The 20,567-nt window shown below is 30.7% G+C and overlaps 1 protein-coding gene across 3 annotated transcripts in view; it reads right to left on the minus strand.

Annotated features, from left to right (window-relative positions):
- The window catches only part of FCHO2 (FCH and mu domain containing endocytic adaptor 2), a 99,522-nt gene that overhangs the window by 23,073 nt on the left and 55,882 nt on the right, over positions 1 to 20,567 (minus strand). For all 3 annotated transcript variants that reach the window (XM_036225439.1, XM_036225441.1, XM_036225440.1), the window contains exons 11-18: positions 19,874 to 19,898; positions 13,589 to 13,646; positions 13,140 to 13,315; positions 11,615 to 11,626; positions 11,224 to 11,248; positions 9,686 to 9,728; positions 7,418 to 7,506; positions 2,161 to 2,264 (exon numbers count right to left, since the gene is read on the minus strand). In XM_036225439.1, the coding sequence (XP_036081332.1) occupies positions 2,161 to 2,264; positions 7,418 to 7,506; positions 9,686 to 9,728; positions 11,224 to 11,248; positions 11,615 to 11,626; positions 13,140 to 13,315; positions 13,589 to 13,646; positions 19,874 to 19,898 (532 nt within the window). The remainder of the gene's footprint in view (positions 1 to 2,160; positions 2,265 to 7,417; positions 7,507 to 9,685; positions 9,729 to 11,223; positions 11,249 to 11,614; positions 11,627 to 13,139; positions 13,316 to 13,588; positions 13,647 to 19,873; positions 19,899 to 20,567) is intronic.

Genomic DNA, 20,567 nt, shown 5'->3' on the forward strand with positions numbered 1-20,567 from the left:
GAATTCAAATCAGCACCACCTTTCTGTGGGCAATACAGCAACAATCACCAAGGGTCTTAAATATCTGCATACCACTTAGCTCATGGATTTCACTTTTTATATTTTTACCAATAAAATAATGTCTGCAAATACATAAGAAAATTCATTAAGACATTTACAATGAAAAAGTGGAAATAAACTAAATGTCAAACAAATTTCTGAAAACTTGTGGACATTTAATGCTGACAGTGGTGTAGAAGACGAGATCGTGCTCTGCAGCCGCTTCCAGCTCCCTGAAGCCTCAGCGTGGCTGCCAGAAGGTGCTCAAGGCTGGGGCAGGAAGTGGATGGTGATGGGAAGGACTCAACTACAAGAGTCCCACTTTTACTTTTTTAATAGACTTATAACTTAAGATTATTAGAAAAAAAATTCTACCACTTTAAAGACGTTTGAAAACTGAAATAATTTATGATACAGAAAGACATTCCCAAAATATTTTCAAGTGAACAAAAAAAAAATATATGATATGACCTTTTACTTAAAAACTTACACGTATCGTTCATAGTAACTTTTTGAGCAATTACTTGCACTTGACAATGTTTTAAGTGTTTTATATCAACTTATTTAAGCATCACAATAACCTATTATCTTTATACCCATTTTATCCATAGGAAACTGAGACTCCAAATAAACAACTTGCCTAATGTTCCTCAGGTAATTAGTGGCTAATAAACTTGTGCTTTTAATAACTCTATTTTACTGCCTCTGCATAAATTCAAAAATAATGAAAGGATATATACAAAAATGTTAACAGTAGTTATCTTTGGGTGATAAAATATAAAAGGAATTTTTATGTTCTGTTTATTTTCCAAATTTTATAACATGATTATGTATTGCTTTTGTAATCAAGAAAAACATGTTATTAATATGTAGTAATTTTATATTACTTAAATAATAACCATCTACTTGGCAGCTTGTAGTTTTTCATTTCACTTCCACTAAGTCTGTTATTAAGACAGTGAGTAAAAGATATCACCATTTCAATATTTGGTGTTCAAACCTTTTCATTTATTCATGAAACATTTTCTAACTATGTACCATGTGACAAGTATTATGCAAAGCATTAAGGATATGAAATTGGCTAAGGCATGGTCCGGTGAGGGGAACACATGCAAACAAAGTATGGCTGGTGGCGCTGGAGAGGAGAAATACAATGTGATCTGTGACAAAGTATATGGATATAGGAAGAGAATGATTAAACCTACCGGGGGAGGAGTAATGGTCAAAGAAGGCTTTAACCTAGGTGGTGATAATTAATGTGGTCTTAAAGAAAACTGAGGTGCATTTCAGATAGTGGGAGCATAAGAAGAAGACATGGATGTATAAAAGAACATGATGTAGTTGGGGAACAGGAGAAAGTTTCAAGTGGCTGGAACCTGGGTTATACAGAGGAGAAAGCTGGATAGTTAGCTTGGTAATGTAGGTTACTGGGGCAACTTTATCATCAAGAACCTTGTACATTCAGTTAGAACCACTGGAGATCTTTATCAGGGGGAAAAGATAAATAATCTTGACTTTTAGAAAAGTAATTCTGGCAATTAGTGTAAAAGATGAAGCAAAATAGAATAGATCACAGGCAAAGACTTGTTTGAGAGAGCCTCACTCTAAATAGAACTCATAAAATTTCTTTATCTGACAACTTTTGAAGACCAATGCTTTATTTTTTTTATGTACTTAATATGTGCAAGTCAATCAAGTGATGTGAATTCCAGTTTCCTTATATACAAAATAAAGAAAGCTGGACTAGATGCCCTCCAGGACTCACCTGGCACTATACTTCTAAGGACTAACACTTCTTCCTTAATATTTGCCTTCACACAGAATTACATAAAAAGTGCTTAACTGTGAAACATTCAGTACTAAATAGTATTTTTAGAAAGTGTCAACTTTCTCAGGAACTCTCTTTCCAACTGAACAATATCTTGCTCCACAGGTATGATCACTGAAGTAATATAGGGGAGTGAAGGAAGTATTGTTTGGGAAAACTTTCCTATACTTGCAAGAACTGGGTAGAAAATTCTAAACATTCAGCTCTAAAAGGGCATATAGAAAGATATCATTTGCATCTTAAATCAAAACAGTTGTAATTAAAAAAAAAAAAAGAAACACCTGAGTACATACTATTTCATTAATCCCACTGAGTTTGCCTGAAGTAAGCTTTGGTCTGGAAGCAGGCCTTGGAGGTGGGACAATGGTGCCTACAGAAAGAGGAGTTGTGGGCCTGGCTGGTGAGGGGAAAAAGAAAATTTGAAGAAAATCATTAGTATGTAGCAATCCTTACATAAAGACATTCTATCATAGAGGAACTGTTAGGATTCAAAGCTCATTTTTTAAGAATTTTTTTAAAATGTAATTACAGATATTTGGTGAAATACTGGGAACCTATCAAATATGCTTTTTGCAAAGCCACCAATATTATTCCTGGAAAAAAAATCATTACAATTTCAATAAAACTGACACAAAATATAAATTATATTTCTATTTCAATTATTTATACCTACAAAAATTAAATCTAATAAATTAACTGGTGTAAACAAACAATTTAAGGCTTCAGGTCTTTAGTTTACTGCTCATACATCTACTTAACAGACAATAATGCAAGACCAAGCCTTTGAAACACCTTAAGAAAAATAATATGAACTCTAAATAAAACACTTACCTTAATTAACTTGTAGTTTGACTTTTATATGAAACCACGCTAAAATTTTTTTGTGAATAGTACTAAAAATATCTTTACTAAAAAATTGTCTTTAAATCACTCTAATTTCTGGTAAGTGTTGAAAATATCTTAAATTTCCCTAAATCCTACATAAACTTAGTGTTCACTGTTTTTTACACCATTTGCAAATTTTGCAATTTTATAAATCAGAAATAAGAATCTTAGTATTCCTAATTAAAAATAACTCATCAAGGTAGAAATTAACGAATGGAATTCAAGTGTACAGCATCAAAAGTCACAAATATATTAGTGTCATCAAAACAAGAATGAAGAATAAAAGCAAATATGTTTAAATCATCCTTAAATAAATTATTTTTAAATTCCTTTGGTCCTTTCTAAAAGATGGGGCTATAATTAAGAGACTGAATATAATAGGAATGGAAAGAAATGTATTTCAGTAAGTTCTATAAGTTTATAGATGTGCAAAGTTGAAAATATATGAATGGGCCTGAGTATATACATGGGGAAACAAATAGTAAAGCTGAGGACCCTTGGTCAGCAATGGAGGAATGGAGGCATAAAAAGCAGGAGCATGGAGGTGGTAGGAAGAGCTCTAAAGAAAAAAAGTAGTCACACAGAAGTGAAGGCAAATGCCATGGGGTTATGAAATCATTTAGAAAGCACATGAAGGGATAAAAGATGCAGAGTTCAGGCTGCTTAAAGAAAAAAGTAGAAAGCTGGTAAGAAATCGAGTTTAGTTCTTAAGGCTATTGCCTTCATCTAATCAGCACGAGTTCTTTCATGCTGCACTCCTACTTTAAGCTGCACAATGGAAGAAACATGCGCCAACCTGAGAACCATAACACTTCCCCTGTGCTTTGACATATTTACTTTTAAGATATGTTCATAATCAATGAAACCAGCACTGACTAACACTCGTTATTTCAAACCCGTGAGAGGGCTTAACTCATAGAGGCATTTACACCTGAAACTTCATTATTGATTAAGTGGCCTTTCCAAATGGCATTTAGATTGACTCAAAACCAAGAAGTGTTAAGCATAGATCCTTCAAATAATCAAAAATTGCTTTTTTTTTAGGAAAGCTAGTAACAAACACCACTGTTTATAAATGAATCTATTAATTATAAACTAATAATAAATTTATATATTATAAATAGATATCTGTATATGCCAATTAGGTAATGTTTCTAGAAGCCTCTGAAGGATATTACTACAATTTTTTATAAACTTAAAGTGTCTTCGTTGTGCGTTTTGATAGTTGTGTTGGTGTTGACAATGGAGCTCACTTCCAAAAAAATGACTATTAGATGCAGTAGTTCAAGAAATAGGAAGTGACCTGTAAAAGCATAGGAGTTAATACCTAATTTAGACCCACCCTCTACCCTCTGACATTACCTAAGGGGAATAGACAATGCACGTTTCTCATACCATTCTTTATCTGCACAAAAAGATACTAATCTAAAATCCAGAAGCAATGATGATGACACAGAAGAAAAATCAGCATTTTTAGCCTCCTCAGTAATTTTTCATGATGTGATGTTATGCCAAAGGTCACTCTGATCCTCAGAGATGTAGCTTTTGGAAGATCTCGCATCCAAAGCATCAGGAAACCTGAAGGTATTTTCAGTTTACAGTGCAATATCTGGAACACTATCTGAGCTCCACTGGTAATGAACTTATAACAAGCTCATCAATGAAAGAAATCCACTGACTTTGCAACCATGAAGCAAAAAGAAACTATTTGTATTCTCTGGTGGTGCTGTTACAGAAGGAGAGCATAGAGAGTTAGTGGACAAGTCTAGTGGTAGGCTTTCTAGACATAGAATCTGAGCTGGTTTCAAATAAAGATTCAATTATCATACACCCAGACATTTAAATCGGTGGGAATGAAAGTATAGTGCCTTATCCATTCTTCAAAATCTCGTGAAGAAGAAAACAATTGAACACTAGAACGGGAAAATTCTAGAACGAAAATATAAATCGATATAGCCAGTTATCATCTTGTTTCAGGTTAATGTTATTTTAATTACTCAAAACTAGAAAAATTTAATAATATATGGAATAAGGGCATGAGCTCAAACTTAATATTAATTAAGGAAAATAAATAGGAGCTTATGGAATTTAAAATATATATGAGTAAAACTGAAGTTCCAAAAATATATAAAGCCAGAGTTATTCCTGTTTTCTCAGAAGAGCAAAAAGTAACTTGAACAGGTCTATAAGAGTGTAAAAAGATTCGAGTAACATGTGTTACTCAACAAAGTGCCTGACTGATTGGCAATACACTGTCACAGGAGGTAAATGGAATAAATCGGTATTGGAGCTAATATAAAAAAAACAGCCAGATATCCTTCAAAAGACAGTTTTAATAGATTTTTGTAGGGCACAATGCTCAATCCTTGAGTAAAGAAGAAATGCTCTATACTAGCTAACATTTATCAAAGGGAAGGACGATATGAGATTTTTATATTAAATTTAAATATATGTTTATCGTCTATGTGGTAGAAGAGGCAATTGAAACTATTTCTGCACCAAGCTCTAAGCATCTTTTTCAAACATTAACACTGGAAGGCTTAACATATCAGTTTTTAACCAAATGTTTGAAATTATTTTCTTAGAATGCTTTAGCTGAGATGAGATCACTACTGAATTCAGATTTTGAAAGAGATAAAAGAGAGCAGGGAATAATTCTGACAACCTGGAACTTGCTAAAATGTGAAAATGGGTATGTGAGTAGATGTTAGGATGGGAGAGAAGTGCACTGTAGTAAGAGTTAGAAGACATAAGACAAAATGCCTGTTTTACAATTTCACGTAAGACTAGTCTTATGAAACAAGGGAATCATAATAATATATTCATCAGTCTGATCAATAATTGTTCAACTGAAGACTTAATAATTACTGTATGAGTAATTATCTCTTTCATAACTAATATTTGAAGGGCAAAATAATTTGACATTTTTCAGACGATATAGGAAGGTTAAAAATACATACCAATGTGAATTTAAAAACTAGCAAAAAGTTAATAAATGCTTTATCATATCCTAGCTCCTAAACATCGAATGACTACTGAATTAAAATGTATAGTTTTTTTACGTGAAATTGTAAGTGATATGGGTGAAGCATTCTTTAAACAGGTAGCAACAGGAAAAGAGAACTTTATTGGAAATAGACGATGCCAAAGAAAATAGTGAGAAACAAAGGGCAGAGTTTAACTAAAGCCTCTGTGATACCAATGTGAAAAAATTTATAAAAATTTGATACAATAATTCATGAAAGAATATTAACAAAATTGAAAAACACTGCTTAGGATTTCTTTAGTCTAAATCCAAAACACTATTCTGATATTCTTACTAAACAAAAACAAAATCTTAAAAACTTCAGTTTTTCCTGTATAATTACTTTCCTTATACAATGCATTAGTAAGGTTAGTTTTATCAAACTAAATAGTAACAAGTGCCCATAGAGAAAGGTTATAATGACACTTCAGGATATGTTCAACTAATTATTAACCGTTTGTTGCTGTTTTATAAATATTAGGTACAGATCACCTTCCCTTCAAAATTTCAAGTTGTTCTGGCTTAAGGCTGCCTAAAATCCAATTAAAATGTCTTTTTAATGTTAGTTTCTACACAGTCTAACTTTAAAGACTAGTATTTATTATTCATAGGCTTATTGTTTTGTTAATCTGCCAGAGTGCAAAAGATTTTAGAAGTAGAAAGATCCAAGTTTAAATCTATTCTTCTTCATCATTTCCTAGCTATCTGATCTTAGAAAAGTTCCAGATCACCTCTGAGCTTTACTTTATTCATCAATAAAACTGGGGCAATAAAAACGACTTCATGCAGCAGCAAATGAGATGAAATTAAATAATACGTGCAGAGCTTCTAGCAGAGTGACACAGCAAGAATTCGATCAATTCAAGTTCTTTCCCTACCATTCCAGCACTCCCTTAACCCCCAAACAGTGCATTACATCTCTGAAATCCCAGAGAAGCTTAAAGATCAACTGAAAGTGATTTTAGTTTCTTGCTTTGAACAAGCAGCGTGGTTTTATTTAACATGCACTTTTGATCCCTGCTTTGATTGTTGGTTAATGGAACTTTAAATGTTGAAGAGAAATTGAACATATTCTTGCCAATACAAATACAAAGCATTCAAATCCTTTCAGATATTGCTTGGGAAGTGCTAAAACCTTTCTGGAAAGCAGTTTGGCAATAAGTATCAATAAGAATATCTTGTGACTGATAAATCTTATATTGAAAAATTATTAGAATATATTGAGATGTAAACAAAATCTGTTATATTCATGGCTGTTCATAATACTAGAAAATCAGATGTAACTTAAATGTCCATCAAGAAAGGAGTGGTTACATTAATGTATGTCTATGTAGTTGAATCTTATCTATACATAAGCTAAAAGAATTATTTGGGCATCAATACAAGAATGATGCCTAGAAATAAATATATAAATGAAAAAAAGTTGATATTTGCTAAACTTTTTTATTGTTTAAGCCACGGGGTCTTTAGGCTAAGTTACCTAGTATAAAATCACTTTTATCTGGCAATATGAGCAGAGGACAAGTTAAACAATTTTTTGATTATTAAGTACACCACAAAGTGATGATTAAATCAATTAGAAAAAAAGCATCTACTGCATGCCTCAGTTTTAAAAAATATATATGTGTATATGTATTTACCTGATGATGATGAAGTTAGTGAAGTTGAAGATGAATCAAGAGATGGTCCAAACAGGGGGTCCCACGCAAGTAAATCACTGGTCCCTTTCCTATCATAATATTTTAAAAACAAGAATTTTAACAAAGGAGTGTTTTATTAGTATAAAATCTAGTCACTTATTGTTTCAGATAATTATAATAGTTCAACACATATAATTAAAAAGTTGGATGCTCTGCCACTGGAATATGTGAAGAAACTTAAATTTAATAAGCCAATATTTGTAAACTGCTATAAGTAGAATTTACAATCACATTAAATGAAGGTGGCAGAGAAGAATAGAGATTAATCTCCAATGATGGCACCTTGTTAACTCTTAACAATTTTAGGGGTTGTCAGAATGGAAATGATTTCAGCTTTACAAATGAAGAAAAGCAGCACAGAGTCTTTACATGAGCTGCCTAAAGACATACTGCTACTTAATTCTACAACAATGTCAGGTCTGCGTCCTAGCGTCCAGTCTTAGACAGAAAATTTCTTAAGTGATATGAAATCAGATAGAAATTTTATAAGGTCATACTTATTTTCAAAAAAAAGGTCATACTTATTTTCAAAAAAAAGGAAAAAGGGTAAAGGATTTTTTAAAAAGAACTTCTCAAGGACAGAAGTAAGCCCAACAACTTGAGATAAACTTCAAAGGTCAGATCACTGCACTAGATCATGCATGGGCAGGATTGTTCCCTGGGCAATCTATTGCCTGGGCCACAAAGGTGTTCTGGTAAAATACTGGGGTCATACATGCTTTTTTATAAGAGATAACCAAAACTAGGGAAAAAAATCAAGAACATCAACATTCTAGTTTCAAAAAACTCAACATGCTGCATAACCAAAGACTTTCATCTACTGACCTCTTAGAATCCAATGCACTGGTTACTCTCTGGATTCAACTCTTGGCTCTTTAATACAAACTGTCATATGAATATTTCTCTTTTCCATTTTAATGATACCCCCCTTTTTAAGATGCCTAATTTAGAGGAGCACCTGTCCTTTGCCACCACTTTTTTAAATTAACTTTTTCCAGCTTTATTGAGGTATGACTGACAAAAATTGTATTTATTTGAAGTGTAAAAAAGAGATTAATCCCCAATTAAAACAATATTTTAATGTTACCAAACTGTCGTTTTTTAAAATATTTTTTCAAAATCTTAGAAAATAAGCCCGCTATATAATAAAAACATTATAATTACCTATAAACACATATCTAGTATCTCAACATGCACCTAACATGGATGGATACACACTACTTCTGTATGATAAAGCTTGAGTCACAACTGCATAAACGATTTCTAAAAACAAAGTTTGAAAACACTAACTTATCTTTAAAAATTATAAATCAAAATAAATATCACCCTATACTCAATTAGTGCATAGCTTCAAAGTAGCTAATAATTTTAAACTAACCATTTATTATTTAATTATCCATTAATTAAGCCTACTCTTATTCATGAAAAAAATTGATAGATACAGAAGTGAAAAAGGACCCATGCAATACTGGCTTAAAATATGTTTTCTTTTTAAGAAGAGCTGGCAACATGCCTTCCATCCCTCTGCTTTTTCAACTTGTAACACTTTCTCATTTTAAAGTTCATGAAATATATAGTTTATTTTACAAGGTCACGCCCAAAAGTGAAGGAAAAAGTAAGAAAATTTCCATGAAAATAACTGTTGAAACACAGATATGTATGAATTTGGGATAGTATCATTTAGAAGCGGTGAGGCAATCAAGGCCAAATACAGTTGAACGGATTGTTAAATATTATAAAAAGAATACTGTCAAATGAGAAATAATTAAAACAACTAAAAAATCCACATGGCATCCGACAGTTTAGAAGACAGTATAATTAACAGTACCCTACTATAACTGAAACAGTAAAGATAATAAAACTCTAAAAAACAGAATATTTAAAATTTGTTAATGTAGTAGAAAGAGAATAAACAAGTGAAGGTCATAGGCTTTTTAGGGCATTATTTTATATACGATAATGGTAGATACATCATTGTCAAAACTCACAGGATATATAACACCAGGAGGAATGCTAACCTAGACCATGGACTTTGGGTGACTGGGATGTGTCAGTGTAGGTAGGTTCATCAACTGTAATAAATGTGCTACTCCGCTGGGGAAGGCTGAGCATATGTTGGGGCAGAAAGTATGTGTAAAACCTCTGTACCTGCCACTCAATTTTGCTGTGAACCTAAAATTGCTCTAAAATAATAAAGTATTTACTTACTCATTGGATACAGCAAATGACTTTGACTTTGTTAATTCTTCACCTAAAGAATTAAAATATGAAAAATTCATAAGCAGGGCAATAAATATTTTAGTGATTATAAACAATGTATACATCTCACTATAAACAATTTTAAAATTCTGAAATTAATAAAATAAATAATTATGAAGTTAAAGAAAAGGCTTTAATAAATTTTCTCGTGTGCTTAAGAATATTAAAATAGCTGAATTCCTGCTAAATTTTATTTCTTCTAACATTTTTGGTGAGAAATTACTTAAGTCAAATAAATTCTCACATTTATTAAAACTGCTGTTCAGAGGAGAAAAATATAGGCTGTAACTTTAAAAACTGGAACAAATGTTTAAACATGCAAGTATTAAGAATTTTAACTGATGAATCGTGAAAGCATTTTCCAGTTCTAAGATTATTAGTGATTACTATATTGACCAAAAGTAGTTTGCAACTCCTGAAGGACATCTTATTTTATAGAAAATTAAAATCTGTATAACAACCTAGAGCCAACAGTCATTTATAAGGCAGTCTGTTTTGCTACCTTTTGCATTTATATTGTGAATCATCTCATAAGCAACTAGTACACAGGAGAACAGCATTAGTAATATAAAAGTCATGTTGGTTCATAAGTAATTTGCTGTACAACTTAATATTTTGGATCATCAAACAATAACTGATGAATGTAAAAGACATCAACAGAGGTAACTGCAGCAAACTACGAAGAATATCACACTGTACAGATGCCCATTAACACCATATTCTCCCACTTGGCTCAGTTTGGTATCTGTTTTGCCTCAAAGTGCTTACTGTGCTGTTCTCTTTTTGAATTTTGCCCTCATCTGTAAGTCGGTAGCCCCTTTTATCCTCATTTTCCTCACATCCCCTATTATCAAGCTACTCTCCATTCCTTTTTTTAAAAAATCCTACTTTTAACTTGGTATTTATCATGAATTTAACAAGTCTTTTTAATTGAGCTAGAATTTTTAATATTAACATTGAAGTTTTTATTAAGCATTGTTTTTACAAAATTGCATAGCTTTTCAGTGAGTTGCTTCAACTTTTTCCCACAACCCTTTTTATTTTAATCCACTATTCAGCATAAGGTGTTAACCCAAAAACGCTTTCAATATAATTAAACTGCTATACTAAAAACCACATAATAGAAATTGCAATTGTGATATGACTTAATAATAGGTAAAGCTAAAGCTTATTCATCTTATAAATGAGCCTCTGGCTCATAAGGCAAAGTTATAACAAACAGTTTAATATTTTTAATCAGAGGCTACTCTTTGGCTCTGTTGATTTCTGAAAAAGGTAGCCATGTATTAAAGAATCAGGCACATCTCAATGGTAAAAGAAATAATATAAATTGTCCTCTGTTATAAGTATCCTTTTAAGTCGGTTGTTAAGGCTCATGATGAGAAAAGACTATTATTTCTATAACTCCATAAGGCTACAAGTATATTAGCAAATTGCCTGATAAATTTCAATAGACATAAAATAACCAATTTAAATGTCAAACTTACTAGATGAATTCTGATTCATCTGCACCTAAAACAGAAATGCAAAGACTAAGTGCCATTAAACAAATAATTTAATTTGATAACAAATATTTAGTAAAATGTTAATACTGGGAACCTAATTTTGTTTTAGTATATCTGCTCAATTATAAACTGTATTTACATATAAATATATAAAAAACTTACAGCAACTTGTTTTATAGTAAAGAAGTAATACATGTACCTTTAACATTCAATAAAATGTCTTCAAATATGAAGCTATTAACATCTAAAGCAACTTACTATGACTTGCTATTTTAAAAAAATTTCATAAATATTTTAAAAATCAATGTTCAAACATTGACAGTGATTTTTTTTTTTTAGGTCAATAGGCAAAAGTATAAAATCTTGTACTTACTGGGCTGTGTCTCTAGTATAGTACATAGAAAGGAAAAGAAAAGACATAGTGTTCATTTTAGAATTCAAAATATATTTTTCAGCTGTAATAATTTTTCTATTCCCTTCTGAATCATACCTAAAATCTCTACACCTTAAATACATACATTGTTGGGGGAAAAATACTTAAGCTAGATAAGAAAACTGGGCAACGAAATATACTCACAATATCCTCTTTTCACACCCAACATTAATAATGAAAAACTTTGATTATTATTTATTTTCTAAGCATGAAAGCAATATATGTTCAGTTTTTTAACAAACAGAAACGACACAAAGGAGAAAATTTAAAACTATCAATGATCTCACCACCCAGAGATAAATGCTTAACATTTTGATGTATGTTCCTCTAGGTTTTTATTTATTTATATACACATTTTAAATTAGTTATGCTCTCAGAAAATAAAGTTTTAACGGTTTCACAACTTTCTACTTCACACACACACACACACACCATAATTTAATCTTGGCATTCATCTTACTGTTTACTAATAGGAGTAAAACCTCACTTCACAAATCTGCCTTTTTGGTGGAAAAAATAGTTCTAAAATTAAATTATAAAAGTGCATGACTGAGAGAAAAGAACTTTTATCAAAACAAATATATGTAGACTAATTAAAATATATAATTAAATAATATAAAATGATGAGAACTTTTATTCTCCATTATCAAAGAGACAAGATTTGATATTATGATGAACATGTACAGATATACTAAATGTCATTCTAAGACACATTTTTTAGAGTATGACATCAATGGAAAGATGTATTATGATTTTTTCCTCCCTCAAAACCTTTTAAGTACAGCACCTTAGAATTAAGGAATTAATCATTATCACTAAGAATGTGTATCTTTGCCTTTTTTTCTATGAAAAGTATAGGAATGTTTCAGCAACAAAAAAATGCAAAGAAATAATCTTTAAATTCATTTTTACAGAAGTTCCTTTTTATATACGGCTTATAAAATAGGGACAAAAATTTTAAAATTAGATGAGGAAAAGATTAATACTGCCATTTTATGAACTATATATAGATGTCTAAGCAATGTACTGTATACTTAAAATTAATTTAAATTAAAAAATTTTTTTTAGTTTAAAAAAAAAAGGATCAATACTGCCAGTTCACAAAACTCTGCCTGAGATATACAGCACTATTTATAAAATACAACAACTGGCAAAAATAGTGAGTTTTCTACATTTTTGCTTCCTTTGTAAAACACTTTCAAAAGGAAGCAAAACTAAGCCAAACTCGTAAGTTCATTTGCCTGTAGTAAAAATTATAAACTATTTAAGACCTCAATAAATTTGAATTAAAAAGAAAATACTATAAATTAACACTTCATCTAACATGCTTAACTATTTCTAAGTGATGTTTTAATTTTTATTATTCCTAAAATTAACCAGAGGCAGATAGATGAGGTACTAAAAAAAAAAAAAAAAAAAACCCCGTCTACATAAAGAGTACAAACTTATACATTTTATTACTTACAGATACTGCTGGGGAGAGTGTTATATTTCCTATAGATACTTTTAATTCATCCAAAGAAGCCATTGTGTGATGTGAGTTATTTGGATGCATAGGTTTGATTTCTATCCGAAACTTCTTTCGTTCTTCATCTTCAGAATCAGAATCACTAGATGAGTAGAAGTGGTTCTCTTTGGTATGTGAGTATCAGTTAAAAAATTTAGTTTTTATATCATCTTAATGCATAATCAGTTTTTCACACATTTATAAAATAGAACAAAAACCTTTAAGAGATGGACTTTAACAGAAATATAACTACATTTTACTGCATTATAATATTAACAAATACATGTCAAATGAATATAGTCATTTTATAATTAAAATTTTGAATATTCTTTATTAAGTTGATTGTTTCAACTGTCTACTTATATGCCAACACAATCCATTAGAATATCCAGATGATAAAAGGATATCATTTTGATTTGCTTCTGGTTTTATACTATAGCCTTCTTCATCTACATCGGGAATGTTCTATGGGAAGAAGAAGAAAAACTTTAATGATGGCTCCAACTACAAAAATATTAGAGAGTAACAAAATAGCCTTGATTATTACTGGAGGGCTATATCATTTATCAAATATCAATAGGTTAATAAAATTATAACACTGTGGGGAAATTACAGCTTTTAGTTAATTTAGTTTTAGATCACATTTCATGAGTCGGACGTCTGAAATAGAACAGCACTGCAAAATGAAACAGAAGAGACACCACAAGAACAGTATTTGGGTAGGAATGCCAGCAGTTTGTGGATAACCAAATTTTCACCCAAATTTTCAAAATAAAGAAATAAAAGCATATGACTGTATGTGTCTAGGGACGGGAGGTGGTAAAATCAGAGGACTGATAGCTTAAGTAAATGGAAATATATATATAAAAAATACAGAACAACAACAAAAAAGGCTTCTAAGAAAAAATATTATACTAAAATACTACTATGTCTTACTTGATGAGACTGGCAAAAATGCAAAAGCTTTCAAATACCTTCTGGTGGCAAAGCTGTGGCAAAATGTACTTTAATACTTGCTAGTATAAATGCAAAATACAGCAGGACCTCAAATATGGTTGTTTTTTTATAATACTGATGAGATGCCATAGTAACTTAACTCTTGTTTATATCAATCAGCCTATGGTAAAATTGATTTCATTATACATAGTTTCACTTAAACTATGTAGTACAATCTCTACAAAGAGAAATTTAACAATATCTATAACAAAAATACATATATGTTTACTCTTCCACCCAGGAACTCCATTTCAAGGAATTTACCCCAAAGACACATCCCCAACAATTTAAAAATACACATACAACAAAGTTATTCATCAAAGATTATCTGTAATTCAAAATTATTGGAAAGTACCGAAATATCCAAGCATAGATGAATAGTATATTACATACACAAAACAGTAGTATGAAGCTATTTAAAAAAAGAAAGAAGGGTTTCCATGACATGGAGTGACTTCTAGGAAATACTGCTAACTAAAAAAAAGTACAAAAGAACATACATAGTATAAATAAATAAATAAATAAATAAATAAATAAATAAATAAATAAATAAATAAAGCATATCTACAAAGTTGGTTATCTACAAGGCAGGATGATGAAGTAGAAGGAATACAGGAGGGAAAGATACTTCTCTAAGCATGCTTTTGTAATTAAGTTAGAGAATACTCCTTTTAGAAAATATACACTTAGATATTTAGGGATAAAGGGCCATAATGTATATAACTTATGCTCGAATGGATCAGAAAAAAATAATCACATATATAAACACATGCACATATGTAGGGAGAATGCAAATGTTAAAATGAATGGTAGTAAAAAGTTAGGGGTATAGAAGTGTCCTTTGTACTACTTTAGTCTTGTACTTTTTGAAAGTTAGAAGGTATTTCTAAATAAAAATTTTAAATGAAAAAAAAAAAAAAAAGACTATCAAGAAATGCCAGGGTATCAGTTGTAATTGGGTAGCCAATATCCTTCTACTGGTGAAGTTTGCCATTCTTCCTCCAATCACTTGCTAAAGCTCAGCAAGAGGAAAAGAATATGAAAAATTGCTAATCTGACAGTCTGGCACAGCGCAAGGTCAAGGAGAACTAAGAGCAAATTTACATGGCTACTGCTTCCAAACTGAGTTAACTAGAGCCAGCAGTGAGTCGAAAGCCTGGATTAAAGTCTAGAAGTAAAAAACCTAATACAGGGTGAATAGCAGATTCCATAGATAAAAACGTGACCAGTGATACAGTTATGACTCTCGAAGTAGAGCACTTTGAGTTTTACATATTACTTGCTAATACACAAATAATACTTTTAAATCCTATAAACTTTGCCAAATACAGATTTCATTAGAAATCAGAATAAAAACTGTTTTCCAAATACTTTTTTCTTATTCCCAGTACCCTAGAAATATACCAGATATTTCATTTCCTAGATTCTACCTGAAATTTGCTGACAGTACTTTTAAATTTGTTTATAATATACTGTATAATATGATGTAATAATTTAAAAAATAATACTGATTTGTTTTCTATAGGACTGGGTGAGCTGCTTTTGGATTAACTTCTTGCAGAATACAACTATAAACTCTGACCAAAATATATAAACAACTAATCAAGGTACTGGAGAGTGACTCAGAGCAATTATTTAAATAACTATACAAAGTGATATGCTCAAAAACTGTAAGTTAAAATGGAATTCTAAAAAAAGATTCAAATAAACCACAGGAAGGCAGGAAAAAAGAAAAAATGAAAATGAACAGAGGAACAGAGAACAAAAAATAGAACTTAAGTCCTGACATGCCAATAATTAAATATAAATGGTCCAAATATAACAAAAGACAGAGATTGGTAGAATAGATAAAAAACATGACCCAACTACGTGCTATCTACAAGAAACTCATTACAAATATAACATGGGGGGGAGGGGTTTAAAAGTAAAAGGATGGGAAATGTTATCATGCAAACATTAAGAAAAAATAAAGAAGGTTGAGAAACTGTCTTACTATTAGGTAAAAAGAGACTTCAGAAGAAAATTACCATGGTCAGAGAGTAACATTACATGCACGCAAAAACCTGTACACAATTGTTCAAAGAAAATTACTTCTAATAGCCAAAATTGGAAAAAACTAAATTGTGCTACAATAAGTGAATGGTAAAATAAACTTTGGTATATCTATATCACAGAATACTATTAAGCAATAAAAAGGAATAAACTATTCAAGCACGTATCAACCTGGATGAATCTCCAGAGAATTATGCTGTTTTTGGAAAAAGCCAATCTCAAAAGGTACATACATTATAATTCCACTTAGATAACATTCTTGAAATGACAAAATTATAACAATGGAGAAAAGACTAATGGTTGCCAGAGGTTGTTGATATGGTGGGGATATAAAAGAAGTAGCTGTAAAAAGGCTATCAACATGAAAGATGCTTATGGTAATGGAAATGGTTTGTTCTGACTGTACTGGTGTCAAAATCCTAGTTACCTCCTTATCGTCACCAGGAGAAACAGGGTGAAAGGTATACAGGATTGCTTTGTATCATCTTTGCAACTTGTTTATGTAAATTGGTAATTCTTTCAAAATAGTTTTTTTTTTTTAAATAAAAGCAATGATTCTCAGTGTACTAGGTTTTTAATGCTAGAACTACTCATACAAACTTGATATTAACAAAAACTAACATGTTACCCATTTATACCTTGGTCCATTCAACTCATAATTTCTGTATTAGGGGCCAACATTGCTGGCGCAAAGCACTAAGGCAAAAGCAGTATGGAGAAGAACAGAGCAGTTAAATTCACTAAGAGGCATTTTGGTGGATAGTGCTAATGATTGGGGGGAAAAAAATTTTCGGACAGAGCTTCCAAGTTAATGGAATGTTTCTCAATGTCTCTGGAATGGGGACACTCACAAAACCAAAAGAAAAGAGTAATTCACACTTTCTTGGTCAACTTTCAAAAGATGCTGTACCTCAAAATAACTTTTTAAATTACACAGATCTTTTTAAAAAAAGAAACAGAAAATCAACAATTTCCTTACCAAGGTTTCCTATTGATGCTTTTTAAAGTAGTGAGACAAAAAATGAAAGCCACCTTTTCCTGCTTACCACCACTGCAATCCTTCTCCCCAAAGGTAACCACAAATAAATGTCTTGCAGTTCATTCTTTTTTAAAAAAGAGAATACATATACACTAGTCTCCTCCCCCTCATCTGAGCGAGATAAGTCCTGCGACCCCCAGTGGATGTGTGATAGTTCTGAGCACTACATATATATATATTTTTTCCTATACATACATACATATGTACAATAAAAGTTTAGTTTATAAATTAGGCACAGTAAGAGATTAACAACAATAATAAAATAGATTATAACATAATGCAAAAAAAGTTATGTGACTATGACATTATTAAGTAAAACAAGGGTTACCTGAACACAAGCAGTGTGACATCCTGACAGTCAAATTGATAACCAAGATGGCTATTTAGTGACTAATGGGCAGGCAATGTATAAAGCCTGGATATGCTGGACAAAGGGATGATTCACATCCCAGGAAGGAGCAAGACAGCGTGAGATTTCATCACATTAGTCAGAATGGCACACAATTTAAAACTTATGAAATGTTTGTTTCTGGAATTTTCCATCCTAACCACAGCTAATTGCAGGTAATTAAAACCGCAGAAAGCAAGATCGTGGATAAGGGAGCAGGGGGACTACTGTAGCCACACATTTATATTTTAAAAACAGCAATTACTTAAAAGATCATATTTGTTTTTATTTAGTAAGGTTTTCCCATGTCAATAGACACAGAGCAATGTAATTCTATATGAACATCTGACTGTTACTTCATCAAGTGAATGCTTAATAATTTATTTAACCAATACTATTTTGATTAATACTTTAGTTTTTCCAGTTTTTTCTAGTAAACACGATGTTGAAATAAACATATCTCTACATTTCTCTCCCTCCCCCTCTATGTATGCATATATCTTGAAGAAGCATACACAAGTTTATAAATATAGACATAACAGTAAACCACCAGTAGTAGGACTGCAGGGTCAAAAAGAAGATGCATTTCTTATTTAGGGAGATACTGAGAAACTATCCACAAGACAGACTGTACCAATTAACATTTCTATCAACAGTATGAATGTAGCAAACCTTTGGCCAATATGATAGGTGAACATAGTAATCTGATTTGCCCCAGAATAAGACTACTATGTTTAACAACATTTGTTATGGTTATTCGCCACCTTTATTTATTTTTTTATGAAAATTGACTGTTTATTTTAATGCCCTTTTCCAACTGGAGTGCTTGCTTACTTTTTATATTGATTGGTACAAAAACTTTAGTAATTAGCCCCTTGTTACATGTCTTGCAAATACACTCTGTCGATTTATCCTTAGTTATTCAAATCCTTCTTTGGTGTATTTTTTCTAATTTTATGTTTTTCATTTCTACACAGATTTATTAATCATTTCTTATATGGCATAAGAATTTTGTGTCCTCTTTAAAAGCCCTTTACTAATTACAGATAAGTACTGGCTAAAGTTCAAAATTAGTTAATATTGATCATTATAGAATAGTTTCAATGAGCTGAGAGAATTAAAAATATTTTTAGGGAGTTTATATAAAATAAAACATGAAGCATTAAAGGATTTTAAACAATACTGCAATCATCAAATAAATGCTATAAATAATTCAGAAATAAAATGCACGAATACTAAAAGTAAATGCCAAACATATCTGCTTTTTCATTAATTAGTAAACCAAGGGTATCAAAACAGGCAAGTGGTAAGGTAAATGTCCTAACTCCAAAAACACTCTGATGATTCCTAGAGCTCATTAGAAGTCTATTTCATTATTTTCTCTACAAATTTAACCAATTGTAGTTTTCTTATTTTAAAGCTTAAGTATGAAACAAAAATACTAGTTTTAATTAATATAAAACACAATGTTTCCCAAAATATCTAGGTCTTTATTCTGATACACCATTATGCTATGAAAAAATCAAAATGTTTTGGCCCAAAAGAAACAATAGTTATGGAAGCAAGAATAAAGCACAAGAGAGATGGATAGCTTGACTCTACTGCTCTTATCAACTTGACTGGTATTTAATGAATAATTTGAAAAATGTGTGTGTCTACATACTACACCATTTGGTAAATCTACTCTCCCACTGTAATTACAGGGAGCTCCATTTCATGTCTTCTTTAATTATATATCATGAAATATATTTAAAAAAAAATAGAAACAAAATTTCTTTAAAACAAAAAGCACAGTAAATACTAAACATGATTGCTGTTATTTTTTTTAAACACTCTCTTAAAACTTAAATACATAAACGAAAAAGTACTATTTTAAAATATATAAGAGCATCACATTTTAAAATAAAGTATGCAGATTTGAGATTTGACATATTTCCCAAGAAAAAGCAATATGTTATGACACCACTCCAATTATAAAAGTAAAATGTCCACTTTTTAAAGGTAGTTAGAATTACTTTCTATTTAATAGGAAAGCATCTGGCAATATAAACCCAAAAATAACTCTGTAAAATAATTTCAATAGTGAATTTATATTCATGGTTAGTATTGTTCTTGAAAAGATTTATATTAAACAACTCAACCGAAATATGCTGGGAATTTATTTCCTAATGAAAACAGCTCATTTAAATTGTTTATACCGAAGTAAAATCTACTTACCAATGAATCTGCATCAGGGCATTCTCTAGTAAAACAAACAAAATATTAGAAATATTCAACTATTAGAACTATCTATCTGATAATAATACTACACTGAAAGTGTTTACCTTGGTGTTTAAACACAACTTTTACTTAAATTTTACAAAAATATTTAGAGAAATCTTATTATGCAATTTAAAATATACTGAATGATTTTAAAATTCAAAATAAAGCATTTCTATCCCTATAATACATGACAAAATAAAATACAAGTATTTTTAAAACTACTCTCAAAAGTGCTTCCTTTCTATGAATATACACATGAATCATATTAAGGAAGCTGTCAGTCCTACAAAGATTTCTAGCACCTTTTAATTCTTCAGGGAGAGAAAGTATCTTTAAAAAATTCCTTCAAAGAGAAAAGTTCGGCTTAAAAAAAAATCCATATTTATATTTATAGGTAAATAATGTTTTTAAATAAAAATTTTAAAAACTTTTTAAGTATTGTACTAAAGTTTTTAAAGTACAGTACTTTCTATAAGCTAGTGTACATGAAAATCAAAACCACTTTTCTCTATGTAAATTAGTTAGACTTCCAGTTGGCACAGCTTTCTAGTCTAACGTAATATGTAGTTCAGAACTGGTGTTTTATCACTTAACTGATCCACAAATATGAATTTGGATATAAACTAGCAAAAACTATTACTTTAAATAT

The sequence above is a fragment of the Rousettus aegyptiacus genome, unplaced genomic scaffold (genome assembly GCF_014176215.1).
Source record: "Rousettus aegyptiacus isolate mRouAeg1 unplaced genomic scaffold, mRouAeg1.p scaffold_m13_p_8, whole genome shotgun sequence".
Lineage (NCBI taxonomy): Eukaryota > Metazoa > Chordata > Mammalia > Chiroptera > Pteropodidae > Rousettus > Rousettus aegyptiacus.